At 37.2% G+C, this 15314-nt stretch overlaps 2 protein-coding genes across 2 annotated transcripts; both read left to right on the forward strand.

The window, feature by feature from the left end:
* The first annotated feature begins 459 nt into the window (after positions 1-459).
* XTH8 (xyloglucan endotransglucosylase/hydrolase 8) lies at positions 460-2026 on the forward strand. Its single transcript, XM_089168461.1, has 4 exons — positions 460-779; positions 883-983; positions 1063-1265; positions 1352-2026. Exons 1-4 carry the CDS (start codon positions 590-592, stop codon positions 1755-1757), a joined length of 900 nt encoding a protein of 299 aa, XP_089024587.1. The 5' UTR covers positions 460-589; the 3' UTR covers positions 1758-2026.
* A 1701-nt stretch (positions 2027-3727) lies between these two features.
* On the forward strand, positions 3728-8556 carry LOC149004303 (postsynaptic protein-like protein). Its single transcript, XM_089169503.1, has 4 exons — positions 3728-3758; positions 3897-4014; positions 7848-7939; positions 8059-8556. The coding sequence occupies exons 1-4, from the start codon at positions 3743-3745 to the stop codon at positions 8121-8123; spliced, it is 291 nt and encodes a 96-aa protein (XP_089025629.1). The 5' UTR covers positions 3728-3742; the 3' UTR covers positions 8124-8556.
* Positions 8557-15314: the final 6758 nt, after the last annotated feature.

Genomic DNA, 15314 nt, shown 5'->3' on the forward strand with positions numbered 1-15314 from the left:
AAAAAAAAGAATTTATTTGAAACTTGAACAAAGTATAATTTATTTTTGCACCCTTTCTCTTCTTTTGGTAAAAAAGAATTTTACTTTTCACTCAAAAGACTCAAAGCACTTCTATCGAAAAAAAAAGGAAAAACTCAACAATTGACAAAAGAAGCGCAAATTAATACGGGACCCACAATGACACCTGTTTCCAACCATCAGACGCAGCGCTAGTGGCCCCACACTGATTGATCTAAAACTCGCAAGAAATTGAAAATTCCAGCTGGCAAGCCAGCTTATTGGCCAATCAAAATTCAGTCACGTTCCAACATGCAAGTGTGGGCCCCATTACACCACAAAAATCCCAATACAGCGTTTCACGTCTCTTTATTTTATTTATGTTCGGCGTCGGCGCTATTATTTCTTCGTGTATGAAAGGGTGTGGGGCAATATAGACATTTCATAATTCAGAATGATTCTCTATACTGCAAGTTCTTCATAGTTCATCTTCTCTGATTGACCCATCTCCATCCCATCTCCATCTGCCTGAAAACTCTCTGTTCCTTCTCGCTTCACAGCCTCTGTGTTCTCAACTCAGAGAAGAGCCAAAATGAGGGTAAAGGTTTCTCCTTTGACCCTTCTTCTCACCCTTATGGCTCTCATGGCTTTCTGTTCTACAATGGAAGCTGCTGCACCCGATTTTTCTTTTGCAGATAACTTCGATATAATGTGGAATGCGAGTCATTTCAAGACATCCCCAGATGGGAATGTCTGGTATCTCTCTCTTGACAATAGTACAGGTATAGAGAGAATGAGAAATAATCCCATGAATGACCAGAGAAGATGAATCTGTGTTCTGTTTATTGATATACAGTGTTTGTGTTTTTGCCTGTGACAAAACAGGTTGTGGGTTTCAAACAAGAGATAGATACAGATTTGGGTGGTTCAGTATGAAGCTCAAGCTTGTTGCAGGCGATTCTGCCGGTGTCGTCACAGCCTATTATGTGAGTTAAAGTTGAATCTACTCTGATTAAGTTTCCTTATTGATGAATGAAGAAGTAATTGAAAAAAATGGAATTGCAGATGTGCTCAGATTTGGGAGCAGGGCCAACAAGAGACGAGCTAGATTTTGAGTTCTTAGGGAATAGAACAGGGGAACCTTACTTGATACAGACGAATGTGTACAAAGATGGAGTTGGGAATCGTGAAATGAGACATATGCTCTGGTTTGATCCAACTGAGGACTTCCACTCTTACTCAATCCTCTGGAACTCTCAGCAAATTTTGTAAGTTTCTCTACTCCTTGAACCCCCAAAAATAGAAACTTTCTTCGTTTAACTGATCTGAGATTTTCTGGTTTCCAACCCACCAGGTTCTTAGTTGATGCTGTGCCAGTTAGGGTTTACAAGAATTCAGATAATGCATCGAACAGTTTCTTCCCAAATGAGAAACCCATGTACATCTTCTCCAGTATCTGGAACGCCGACGATTGGGCAACCAGAGGTGGACTTGAGAAGACGAATTGGACATTGGCTCCATTCGTTTCCACCTATACAGATTTCAATGTTGATGCCTGCAAATGGAAAGACCCATACCCTGCTTGTGTCTCTACAACAACAGAGCAATGGTGGGATCAATACGACGCTTGGCATCTCTCAGATTCTCAGAAAACAGATTACGCTTGGGTTCGCAGAAATTTAGTCATCTATGATTACTGCCAAGACACAGAGAGGTTTCCCACCTTGCCACCTGAATGTGATTTGAGTCCATGGGCTTGAAATTCAAAAACTTCTTTCGTTGCCCAGAAATCGCCATTGATTAACATTCATTCTTTTTTTTTTTTTTTTCTTGGATCGATTTGAAATTATAGTTTGTATTGTCATTCTTATCATTTACTTCCTTTTGTATCGATCAATGTATTGTGAATCTTTTACTTTAGTTGAAGTAAATCCAATGTAGACTTCGGAAAGAAAGTGAAGAGTGATGATAACAATCAACCAATGAAATGTGAGACCTCCAACCTAATAATTATGTTCACAACTTCGCGGATTCGTCGCTCCGTGATCAAGATTGTAAAGTTCCGTGAAGAAACTTTCTTCTGGAAAAGGTGGTTCGATCTCTAAGTTTTTTTCTTTTCTTGGTGGAAGGGCCAACTGGGAGATTACAGATCACGAGACGGGATTATTTATAATAGAGGGTAGAGAATAATCCTACTTTGATTTTTTCTCTACGCTTGCTCGTCCGATTGATATTTCAGTCGAAATCTTGACTAGATCCCGATCCAACGGCCTGCCAAACCTTCCATTTGAAAAAATCAACTATTTGGTTATCATTATTACGTGAGTCACGAGTTTTTATATTCAGGTGATTTTGAGAAATTCATGAATTTAACTTCGAAGTATGAAAGTCATATAATTCTAATTCTTAGACAAAGTTCATAATTTAATGGGGTTTTTTTTTCTGCGAATTAACTAAAATAATGAGATTTTTTTTGGGTCAAGAGATGGTTATTGAAAATGAGACTCACAAGAAATTCCTGCAAGGGTGGAAGTTTGGTTATTTTAAAGTCCAAGTTTAGCCTGTTTGCTGTGAACCTGTAATGGGTATAGGCTCGAGTTTTGATTAAAGTTGAGTATTTGACAAGGGTTTGCCCTCTAATTTTGATAAAGTAGGACATTGTTATGAAATTATGCATTGTTTATTGTTTTATGATTAGGGTTTGACTCATGATGAGCGTTAAGAATTAAGGTCAAACCTAGGGTTAAATGGTAACATTTCGCATGACCCAACTTGCCTTTTCAGTTAGATGTGTTGGCAAGATAAGGAGCTTATCCCAGGAGCTTTTACGTCACCCCACCAAGGTGTTTATGTTATTTGAGTTCGGGTGATCGGGTTTCTTTAAAATGTTTCCTACAAAAAAAAAAAACTCGCCTCTCAGTTCAAGATAAACTCACCAAGGTAAAGTAATTAAGATCAACACGTTTTTTAAATACGGGAGATGAAATAAAACAGTTCTCTTTTCAAGAAATTATGAAAAGGGTCTAGTAATTTTCAATGGAGATCAGACCCGATGAGACCCTGGACAACTTTGAGTGTGGATCATCTTTTTTGAATGGGCTTGCTCTGACGGACCTTGCTTGGGTCATGCTCATTAAATGGTCAAGCATTTCAGGAGGTCAGATCGGAATTTCAGTCGAAATTTCGGCTTGATGGTCATATGCATTTAATGCTCATGACCCAAGCAAAATTAGCTCGGGACAATGTTATAACTTATAACCACAAATTAGTAAAGTTCACAAGTAAAAAAATAAAATATTAAAAAAATAAAATTCATTACTTTAGGCTGCGTTTGTTAAAAGAAAAAAAACCACTACAAAAAGAGGAAAAAAAAAAAAAACAAAAAAGAAGCACCCAAAAAAAGGGTTTAAAGACTTGGGGTTGGGTCCATAACCACAGTGGGTCTCCATTTACGGTCAACAGCGGTCGGAGGAGACTATCCGGACTCCTTCGTCTTTTGTTTTTGTTGTGGGAGTAAATCGGGTCAACAGGCGTCGGAGGAGACTATTCGGACTCCTTCGTCTTTTGTTTTTTTGGTTAATTGACGTCAGATTAGAACAATAGTAGGGCCAAGGGGCGTCCGTATAATATGAGGAGTGGGTTTTGGTTTTCCAAAATCATACAAAGCGGACGAAATACGATCGTAACGTGACCAACAGAGCGAGCTTTCTGGTTTCCCCCCTTGGAAGCTCTAGAGCAAACAATAATGGTGTGCGAGAAGTGTAAGTCCTTCGTGAAACTTGCTCATTCGTTTTTCTTGTTAACCTTAGTTGAACCCTACAGCTTAATTAAGCAAGAAGAAACCAGAAAGATTAAATTTGAGACAACGAGTAAGAGTTTTTCCATTATTTGGTTTGCAGGTGAGAAGAAGTTGTCGAAGGTTATCGTTCCGGACAAGTGGAAAGAAGGAGCCAGTAACACCACTGAGGGCGGTGGTCGTAAAATCAACGAAAATAAGCTTCTCTCCAAGAAGAACAGGTTCATTCCCACTTCCTCTCTTTGGGTTATTTTTTTCGGAACTCTCTTTTTGGGTTATTGTTTCTTGGTTGATTTTCCTCTCTGTGTGTGTAGATCGATAATTCCTTTTCTGAATTCGATGGTTCAATTATTTCACTGGATTTCTATTTTCTTATACTACTGCAAACTATATCTTTCGTATGGGACTGTGCAGTAGTTGGGTATTCACTCAATTTATTCATGTAAGATTTTAGTGCAAATTGTATTGTCTGTTGGAACAACAATTTTGTTGAGAGGAGGGGAAGGGAGCACTAGACACGGAATCTACGAGTAGGAAAGTAAAAACCCTAACTCTGAATCTTGATACCTAATTTTCAATTAGGCCCAAGTCCTTGCGTAGGAGGCTATGTGAAGATAAACCTCAAGGTTCATACCTCTCTCTTCCCACCTTTATACCTCCCCACCGCCCGTCTTGTTTCACATAACTTTACATGGAAGGCTTCAATTGGTATCATCTGGGATCGATTGTCTTCTTTAAAAAGGCCTTTAAAGCCTCTGCTCAGACTTTGAGTTTTGTGCTAAGAGACTGAGGAGAGGCCCAGAAGTTTCAGAACTGATGGAATGGGTTAAATCAGGCCTATCCCATACTAAACTGGTCCAATCTAATGCCTATTCAATAGACCAAGCTCCGTTGGGCATGTGGGCATGTAGCATCTTATGCATGGATAAGAGATGAGATGGACTGCCAGCTTATAATCTTGATATTCTGGCACTGGGTTCCCAGTTCCCATACTATCTGTTGTTTGCATTAGTGATCTCTTATTCAATATATTTTCCCGTCTTGCATAGAGTTGTTATATCCCAGGCTGATCCTTACTAGAAGATGCTGGAACCCTTCATGTTTAAGGACAATTGGATTCATCATTGTCAGGATTGTATAGATCTTGTAAATTATATTTGTAATGGGAAAAAGTCTTCCAAGCGCATCAGCTAGCTATTGTAAGTTATGGCACTACAATCAGTTTGGGCAGCAAAAATAGAAATCCCTTCCTCTTCTATGGATGTTAACAATATTGTCTATCTTAGATTACTAGTTCTTGACTCTTCTAACATGGTCAGATGAGTTTGCACAAATTTACTATTTTTAACCCTACAGTTGTTGGGGTTCCATTTTTTGTTTGTCTTTTAACATCCTTTTAGTGACACAGAATACATGTACTTCCTGTCATAGACTCCTATCCTATCAAGGAATTCTTTCATTTCTTCTGACGTTCTCTGCCGTCCTAGTTCCTGACAAATTAGGTAGATGCATTATCTAATTGTCAAATGGCATTTGAAGTCAGGCATTAACATGATTGCTGTTGATGTCTCGTTTAAATGGCTCTTTTGCTTGTGCAGATTGTTCTTTGGATTTCTGTTACAGAGATTTTATCTCTATCCTTGTTTAAAAGTGTATCTTTATCTTATGTACCTCAATGCCCAGAGCCCCCGAGCAAGGGTGTTTTTGTTTTGAATTTGCAGAGTTGCCAGTTCAGCTCCTATTCATTGTAAAGCTCTTGTTCGCAGGAACCCCCTCTTAGTTCAAATAATGGAGTATTGATATCTTTGTTTAAAGTGTATCTTTCTCTTATGTACCTCAATTGCTCACAGATGTCCGTGTGTTATCAAAGGGTGTTTTTGTTTTGAATTTGTCTAGAGTTTGCCAGATTCAACTTCCTATTCATTGTAAATCTATTGTTTCTGTCAGGAAACCTTTCTTCTCTTAGTTCAAATAATGGATTATTGATTTTTTTATTGCCTGAAAATTCTTAAGAAGCAGAGAATAACTTATTGTCTCAAAACACGAAACAGCAGACTGGAGACAAGAGCCATGTGTGATATCAGTCCCAGGTGCATCAGGTGTACATTTTGCCAGTCTGTGGAAAGCAGATTAGAGGGGATGTAGCCATTATGGGTTTGGAAGTTGTGTACATATTATGACATCTGGCGGAACATGAGAAAACAAGAAAAAGGAAAATTCATGGTATCACCGTCTTATACTGGCTTGTTTAGGGTACAAAACATAAACCTCCTCCTTTTCACTTTCAGGCTGGAACATATGTGACCTCCTCCATCCCCCAAAAGTTAGTTTTTCCTTCTTTGGTTGTCCTGAAATTTTTGTCTGTCACATGGATAAATAACAGGCTCTTAATATACTGCCATGTTAATTCACTTGTTCTTACCTTGTGTTTATGCTTTTGTTTGGAGGCATCTTATTGCAAGTAATGGTAAGACAGTTTTGAAAAGCAAGGAGGTTTTCAGTGATATAACTACCCCTTCTTGAACTTTGTGTTTTACGAAGGGGACAGTTATGGTAGGACATAGATATCAATTGCAGTGTTGAAGTAAGACTTACTAAGGCCATATGACCCCATTTGAAGTGCATAAAATTCTCTCATACATTGTCAAGATGGTGAGAAGAGATATTTTTACATCCTTGAGGAGCTAAAACTGGAGATTCCTTTCTTTATGGTACAGATTTTTTAAAAAATCGGGGAGTACCCAACAACTAGGAAATGCCCTACCATGAGTGTTGTTTGGATTATTGATTTATGTAATCAGAAGTGACCCGATTTGGTATACACAAAAGCCGGGAAACATGGATCCATTATTAGTACCTCCATGGGATAGATCTCAATAGAAATCTGAAGAGTAATGGTAGCAGGTGATTGAGTTCTGTAGTTCCTCAAAATTATTGATTCTAGAAATATGGTAATATGGGAGTGAATTGGCTTATGCTACATGAAAAACATATGGCACAAGATGGAACAGGAAGACCTAGGATGTAGAAGATCTTAATGGGAGTGAGTTGGCGGATTTGGATTCCTATATATCCAGTCGTGATACTTATTCATATGATTCAGGAAAGATCTGTCGTTTTAGATATCATCATATGCATTATAAGAATCTATTTCAGCCAATATGCCCTTAGGTACGACCATATGTAACATAGCAATCACATTCGGAAAAGGTGGACAATTAGCTTGAGGAGCAGGTGCTGTAGGAAAAATTTTTTAGCAAAAGAGAGTAAAGTGGCAACCTAGAAATTACCTTCTGGGGCAGTACCTTTGATATCCAAAAACTGCTTGGTTTTTCTTATCTTTTCCTCACTTTTTTTCTTGCCATATTGGCCATAGCAACCCAGAGGGGTTAATCTTTGTCCAGAGTCATGCTATTTTCTCTCCCTTGGGTGCTAGATTTGTTCTCATGGGTATCTTTGGATCCAAGGTATGCTTAGCAAAATACCTCCAGACCTCCAGTTTGACCACTGGTGCCTACTTCCGTATGGTTCAGTAATGGTCGGGGTGAGGTGCAACTGTGCAAGTGAAGAGTGGCTGTACAAGGAAGATAGAGGAGTTGTGCAAGTAGCAAAACTTGAAGAAAGATGTGAGAACCCTAATTTTTTATTTTATTTTCATATGGTAATTTGATAAAGGGCATTATAGAAGTTTAACACCATTAGAAAATAGGTAATAGTTGATATTTATGTAATTGTTGGGATGGCACTAAAATTAGGGTAAACCTCATGGGGTAGCGTGATAATTTCCCAAAAATTTATGTGGATTGTTGCGTCATTTTGAGGAATTTTCACCTGTTAATACATAACGTTTTCTTGTAATCCTTCAATAGCTTATTTTTGCAACTACGTATTTTAGAAAAAGGTCCATAAATTCTTAGACTTTGCGATTTGGAGAGGTTCTTACAAGTCTCTAAAGGTTTTTGCATGTTTATGTGGGACTTCAATATCATGAGATACAGAATGGCTTACTTTCTCTACCAGAAAATGTAGAATGTCTTACCTTTCTCATGAACAGGTGGACTCCTTACGGATCAACCAAGTGTATCATTTGCAAGCAACAGGTACACCAGGATGGCAAATACTGTCACACGTGTGCTTACACAAAAGGTATTTTGCTTTCATGCTCTTAACCACTTTACCATTCCAGTTTTTGGGGGGGGGGGGGTGTAACAGAGGATTTATGTTGCTCAAGGGAGGTGTCTGATATATACTTTATTGTTGTACAGGAGTATGTGCGATGTGTGGTAAGCAAGTACTTGACACCACGGTTTACAAGCAAAGCAATGTTTGATGCGAACCAGATATGGCTTTGCCCCTTTGCTGAAGTATTGCCATGCTCTGTGATGTCCATTGGCGTTGTAAATTGACATTGCCTTGATCTTCTCAAACTTGCTAACAAATAGGGACTTCAACTGGTGAAAGTGGGAGGAGTTCCTCTAATACATTCTCTTGGGGTGTAAATGAACCTAACACATTTCGATGTTAGATTTTCTTCCTTGTGAGGAAACTCCAATTGTTAAAGGGTGTACTTATTTGTTCTTGGAATGGAGCTATAATGTGTTGCAGGAGACCGTAGATACTGTCTGCGCTGAGTTGCTTGATTGTTGGCAAAATGAATGGTTTTCCTGGGGCCATAAGTTGCCTAATAACGCGACCACCAGTAGGTAGGACTCGACTTTAGTGCTGTCCAATTAATGTGTAGATTGAGATTTTAATTTTTGACTGTTTGTTTTTTTAAAGTGTGGAAACAAATTTTTTGGAATGGATAGTCAAAAAAAAATCGTTCGCTACAAGTGCTGTGCATTAATTGGTCAACACGTAAGCAATTTGATAGTAGTTAACTATAATGAAGGTTGTTTGCTGGATTTGACGCGTCTCATGGGAGTTCACGCTCTTGGAGCATCAGAGATGGGTAGCTTCACGCATTGAAGAAAAGCAACGATATGCGTATATATGTTTAAAATGAAACTAAACTGGAAACGTCCCTTGTCTCGATTAGACCATCCAACCGGATGGTCCCATTGTCCCTACTGAAGAAAATCAAAAATCAATTTGAATTGATATAATAGATTTATTGACCACACTCACTTGCTTCTATCACAATGTGTATATCATTAGTGAATTTCAATCTCCTATTTTATTATGTGTAGGGTACTTAACCCACAACTAAACTGTTGGATGGAGTGTAGGTATATTTTGGGAATGACAACTGAAATACGCTAGCACGAGAAACTTAGACAGCGGTAACATCATTGAAGCTATCATCTCTGGACTTCATATAGGAGTAGATCAAACCCATTCTTCACTTGTAAAGCTTGCAAACATCTAGTGCAACTTGCAACAAACAGTGGACCTTTTTCGACAATCAACGAAGCATAATTAGTGGCCGATTGCTTATGCCCCCATTTTGACACATCTAGCTTCATGTACAAACAATATAAATATTAATGTTTTCTAGAACATCAACCTTCAACTATGGTTTACTATCTTAGCTTATAGGTCATCAATAGTCCTAAAAACACTTAGACTACGATAGATGTATCTCAAACTATGATATATGTATCTCAACTATGTAATTGTCATTCTGAGTAAAATTTGAATTGATACAATTTTTTTTCCCAGTAGGAACTAGTAAAATGTACCGATATATGAGGGTGCTAAAAATATTTCAGATAGACAACGCAAGTACTATATCTAATATATATGACTTGGTAATATAATTAATTTTTAGATTTGTATACACAAGTACTAATAGATCTCATAATATTTTGATTATAATTTACAAAGAGTTTGAACATTTGGAAATACTTGATAAAAGATAAACTTGTTTCAAATCATACGTATAGGTAATCATTAGTTATAAGGTTGTTGGATATATCACAAAGATATAATATTTCAAACTATAATGGGAAGTAAATGAAAATAGAAAAAAATGAACACAATAATTGTTTAAACTTGTGATGTTTATTAAAACTGCGAATCACACCAGGTGTTTTAAGAGTGTTTGATTTTTTTTTTTAGTGAATTAGAACTATTTTGTTCATTAACACATTATGCATGATATCTTTTTTGTGTGTGGGTATGAAACACATTATGCATAATTCAGAACAATAAATAATCATATAAGATTTGCACAAATTGATAATTGAGAATGTTTATGGTTATTGTCATGTTTTTATACTTAAGTTTTTTCTGATTATGTTTTTTTAAAGAATAAGTTTGAGATACTCGAGGCAATTGAAATGTTACTAATGCATAATAAGAAGAAAATTTTCTTTAATTTTTTTTTCTTCTTCCTAATTTCACAACAATATGAACTAAACTATACTATTTCTTTTTCATGAATCAATGATTATTCAAAGCATTTAATTTTAATATTTTGTATATTTCAATAAACATAATAGCTGATTTTTGGCATTTTTTTAATTAGTCTATAAAAATTAATTGTTAACTAAAGTTATAATTTTGCAGTTGTTGTGGAGTAAAGTTATACTGTAATCTGATATTTTGCAATTTTGTTGCTCAATGTCGATTGATTGATGAGCTATCTGACACATTTAGTAATAGGGTAGGGGCAAATTCCTGCATAACAAGGTCATTGTAGTCACCCATATTATTCTCCCTGTGAATTTGACTCTTGCCAGGATAAAACATGTGAGTTACATCGAAAGAAACATCATGAGAAATAAAAACTTTCTTGGTGAAAGGATTGTAGCATTTATAGCTTTTTTGAGATGTTGAGTACTCAAAAAACACATACTTTTGAGAGCAATGATCAAGTTTGCTATCATGTTATGAGTGAACATAAGTAATATAACCAAAGACTTTAAGACGAGTCATTGTAATTGGACGATTATAAGAGAACTTCCACATGAATCTTGAATTGTAACACACTACTTGGAAGACGATTAATCAAATAACAACTTGTATGAATAACATCAGACCCATAAATTTTGAGAATATTTCCATGAAAAAGTAATGAACGAGTCACCTCAAGCAAATGCTTATTCTTACATTTGGCAACTCCATTTTGTTGAGGTGTGCCAACACATGATGTTTGATGCAAGATTCCCATACTTTTGAGATAGGAATGGAAATGGGTATTTGTATATTCTGTGCCATTATCTATTCGCAAAATTTTAATGCGAGTCTGAAATTGAGTGTGAACGATATTACAAAAATCTTGAAATATCTACATAACGTCATTCTTGGATCTCAATATATATAACCAAGTTGCTCGTGATTTATCATCAATAAAACTAATAAATAATTTGAAACCATCTCCAGAATCCACAGGAGAGTGCCAAACATCAAAATGTGGACCTAAACCTCAGCCATGGTTGATTGATGAGGACCGAACCCCATGTTCGGGAACCCAATAGATGTAACCGGTCCGTGAGGGATCAGAGTGACTAGACCTACCCAGAGGAGGGCTGATGTTATATCATAAAGCTTGTTTGCCATAGTAGAGACTTGCATGGATAGCTACTAGATGCATCCATACTTATGTTTATCATCTCTCCTTTATGTTTATCATCTCTCCTTTATGTTGACATGTATATGAGAATTTGTTGCCTTACTGAGTTCATCAAAATTCACCTTTTTTATAAATGACTTTATATTATTCAGATGGCTTTACTCAAGCAGGAAAAATTCATTATGACTAGGAGAACTCCCGTGAAGAAACTCTGGAGGTGCAGTGGGAGAACACGAAGCCACCTGTGGGTGCATGGAGTGTGCTTATGCCTCCTATTTTTGATAAAATGATGAAGGAAGGTTGGATGACCTTGTTCATCGAGAAATTAGAAGAGAAGACCTCCATCCTTGAGAGAGAACAAAATAAAAATTAAACTTTGATTTCTTTTTGCTTTTGCTGAAATACCATTTTGGACACATTTATTTGATTCTTTTCTTTTGTTTCCTTCTTCATTGGATTTTGGACATTTGTATATTCCGTTTTATTTAGTTATTAAATTGTTCTTTCTCTTGATTTATTATTATGTTTATTTATTATCATTGATGGCTAAGCCGAAGATCTTGTGACTGAGGATTGCACCCACGGGTTGTCGGGCGGGACCGACTGGTAGGTGGGATGTGACAAATGTTCTCCTTTGCCCCAACGAACAATTTGACGGCTAGGAAGTATAAAAAATACGTTTAGGTCTTAAGACACTAAAGTAAGTTAGAACAATACCAATCTAAAGTACTAGAATGATCATGTAGACTAGAGACAACGGCCTGACAATCAGAGAAGAGCTTGATATTCATGATCCCTATAGAAGAGGCCACTTGAATGATGTCATATATTGCTTCCAGTTCCACTTGCTGTGCAGATAAAGCCCAACCTGCTTTCATGCAAGCAGCTATAAAAGACCTAGAAGAAGTCTTTATAATCCCTCCACGACCACTACGAGAAGTTGATGAATCCCAGGAACCATCTGAGAAAATGTGAAAGAAATTTGTGTCATCAATATCTATCATATGCGTATTCAACGGATTAAATAGAAGACTTGAAGCATGCAACATATAAGATTCAATCACTCCTGTTGCGGCTGATGAAGAAATAGTCTAAAAAAAAATGGCCATGAATATCCTGCAACAAACCATTTAGTGACCATAAAAACATACTTAAGTTAGGTGTAAGCCCTTCAAACCAATAAACGTTTCTTGCCTTCCAAATTAACCAAGCTACTGCACTCCAAATAGAATGCACCAAATCTAAATTACCATTAGTCCGATAGAAGGATTCAATAAAGTTCCACCAGTCCACAATGTCATGGCTGTGAAATAAATCTGTATCCAAACGAAGAGGAGAGACTTTCCAACAAAGTTTTGCAAAATGACAATGAAATAAAAGATGAACAATTGATTCATGGGCACATTTGCAATAAAAACACAACGGAGTGTAGCAACCACCTCTTAAAAACAAATTTAAATTTGTAGGAAGAGCATTATGTCCCAATTTTCAAATAAATTGCTTAATCTTAGGCAATGTCATGACTGGTTCACTATCTAAGGAAAAACCGGTTCTTGGGTTAAGTATTGACTTAATTTCCCATATTAGGAATCGTGCATGGGAGATTGGGTTGTTAACCGCTCGACTAAAAATGCAGCCCAAGTGGATTGAACTGTGAAGACAAGATTAGAAACCAGCAAACGCCCCACTCCCAGAGTTCCACTGCAGCAGAAACTAAACACCCCAGACTTTATAAAATCAATTTACCCAAATAAAATTGATAACAAACTGAAACCCAAAGCATGGAGACTCAAAAGCCCCAAATTTCTTCTACTAAAATAGAGGGAACCGCATCAAGGAGTTCCCTTTTTTTTTTTCCTCCCCAAAAAGGGATGATATAAAAAAAAAACTAGTGGTAAAAAACGCAATAATCAGAGTGAAATTGAAACCTGCTGATGAGTAAGGGAGAGCTTGGATCGTTGGTTGAGATGGCCGTGTTCTTCATCCAAACTATTCCACCTCCAACTTCACTGGAAATTTACTCGGACACAATGTCTCCGACTTCGATCGTAGACTACCCGCATTAATCAACTGAACCATAATAATTCAAACCAACACCAGAAAACTTTACTTGAAGCAGAGAAGCAACACAAAATCAAAACAGACCTTCGATACAAAAAGTCGTCAATCACATGATCAACGAAACACTACTCTCTCGGATCTCAGCACTGTAAATTCGATCTCTCTCTCTTACCAAAAGAAAATAATTTGATTCCTCTAGGTTGGATTTCTCCCTTGAAGATCAAATCAAAGATTCTAAAAACCCTAGAAATTCTCATTCTCTCAAACGGATCTTCAATGAAAGCTCCAATGTAATGAGTTTGGAAGATGAGAGCAAAGGGTTTGGAAGTTGGGGGCGGTGGGGCAGTGGTCAACCCGCCATGTCGGGGTTTTGAGTGATACATAGAAAGAAGATGGCTCGCTATTGCGTATACAGAATGAGAGTGGAATTTTGATAATTTAAATGGATGAGAGGTATTTTTGTCCATTAATAATTAAAATTTAAAAACTTAACGGTAAAAATGTCCAAATCTAATGGTGGATAAATTGAAAACTGAATTGTGGGCAGTTCATAAATTGAAAACAGTGTATACCATCTTCTCTGTAATCGCAGGGACTCTCTGGCTTTCTTGGCTCCATCCTCCTCTTGGCGACATAGTTGGGATGAAGTGCCCACAAAGGTTTGGAAGCTGGTGCGGAAAATGCAAGGTTACCCAAAAATCAGAAATTTTTTATAGAAAGCTTTGAATCAAGCGATTGCAACGGGGGAGAATCTTCTAATCAAAAAAATTAACATCAACCCGATGTGTAGAAGATGTGGCAATGAGGTAGAATCGTTGTTGGACCATATTTTCTTCGATTGTGATCATTCAAGAGCTATTTGGTTCGGTTTATGGCTAAACAGTTGCATTGATTCTCTGAGGCAAAAATCTCTGATGGGCGTTCTTAACAGTTGGGATAATATGTTCTTCCCTGATAAAGAGACAAAAAAGAAATTTCTAAGTCTTTTTGGTTTCTCCTGCTGGAATCTGTGGCTGGCAAGAAATGATCTATGTTTTAAAGGGATGAAATGGAGCCCTGATTCTATTGTGGAAAAAACATGGAGAACATACCGAGAGTTTTGGGATCCTGTCGCAGAGATCAGCGCTCCCTCCTACCTCTGTCTCTAGGGTTTGGAAAGCTCCATGCGGTCAATTTCGTCAAGATGAACACGGACTTTTCTTGTCTAGCCGGAAACCTGCGTGTCTTGGTCTTATTGGAACTCGACCGAGGGGAGATGCTTATGGGCGTCATCTGTTCCATCTGTTGGAGTTGGAATTTTCACATGGGAAGCTCTTGCACTCAGAGAGGCGATTCGGTGGGTGAAAGAGGAAGGCTTGATTAATGTGATTTTTGAATGCGATTCAGAATCTTTTGTCCTTCGTACTCAAAACCACACTATCCCTTGTGAGACTGAGGCAATTCGAGTGGTGGAGGACATCCGTTATTTGCTCTCCTCGAAATTGTCTTGGTCGGTTTCTTATATTTCTAGATGGGCCAATTCTATGACTGACAATCTAGCTAGGAAGGCCCAGTCCATGGCAAGTAGAACTGTCTGGTCTAATTCCATTCCTTGGCTTCTTGAAGCTTGTAATGATGATGTCTTGGATTATTCTTGCCATTCTTTTAATTAAATATCTTTTTACCAAAAAAAAAAAAATAATATTTTTCACTTAGTAGGTATTAGGTAGTCAAGAATTTAGGCCCAACTTAAGCGGTTGCCCTATGAAAAAAACTCCTTAATTTATTTTGTTTGATGGGTATCAAAATTGTATGAAAACTTAATAAGGATTGAATTTAAATTAAATGTGCAAACCAATCAAGCAATCATATAAAACCGCATTGTAACAAGATGCATATCTAATCAACAAGGGTTTCAGAACCTATTCGTGCCTTGATATGGATCTAGATCTTACTTTCATTACT

Source organism: Hakea prostrata, chromosome 9, assembly GCF_041222555.1.
Source record: "Hakea prostrata isolate BN-2017 chromosome 9, UWA_Hpros_2, whole genome shotgun sequence".
Taxonomy (NCBI): domain Eukaryota; kingdom Viridiplantae; phylum Streptophyta; class Magnoliopsida; order Proteales; family Proteaceae; genus Hakea; species Hakea prostrata.

Excerpts from the sequence above, each read along its gene's own strand:
- XTH8 (XM_089168461.1), top strand. The coding sequence starts at position 590 with ATGAGGGTAAAGGTTTCTCCTTTGACCCTTCTTCTCACCCTTATGGCT. Across the intron at positions 780-882 it reads CTCTCTTGACAATAGTACAG|GTTGTGGGTTTCAAACAAGA; the intron begins GTATAGAGAGAA and ends GTGACAAAACAG. Across the intron at positions 1,266-1,351 it reads TGGAACTCTCAGCAAATTTT|GTTCTTAGTTGATGCTGTGC; the intron begins GTAAGTTTCTCT and ends CCAACCCACCAG.
- LOC149004303 (XM_089169503.1), top strand. Across the intron at positions 4,015-7,847 it reads CTTCTCTCCAAGAAGAACAG|GTGGACTCCTTACGGATCAA; the intron begins GTTCATTCCCAC and ends TCTCATGAACAG. Across the intron at positions 7,940-8,058 it reads CACGTGTGCTTACACAAAAG|GAGTATGTGCGATGTGTGGT; the intron begins GTATTTTGCTTT and ends ATTGTTGTACAG.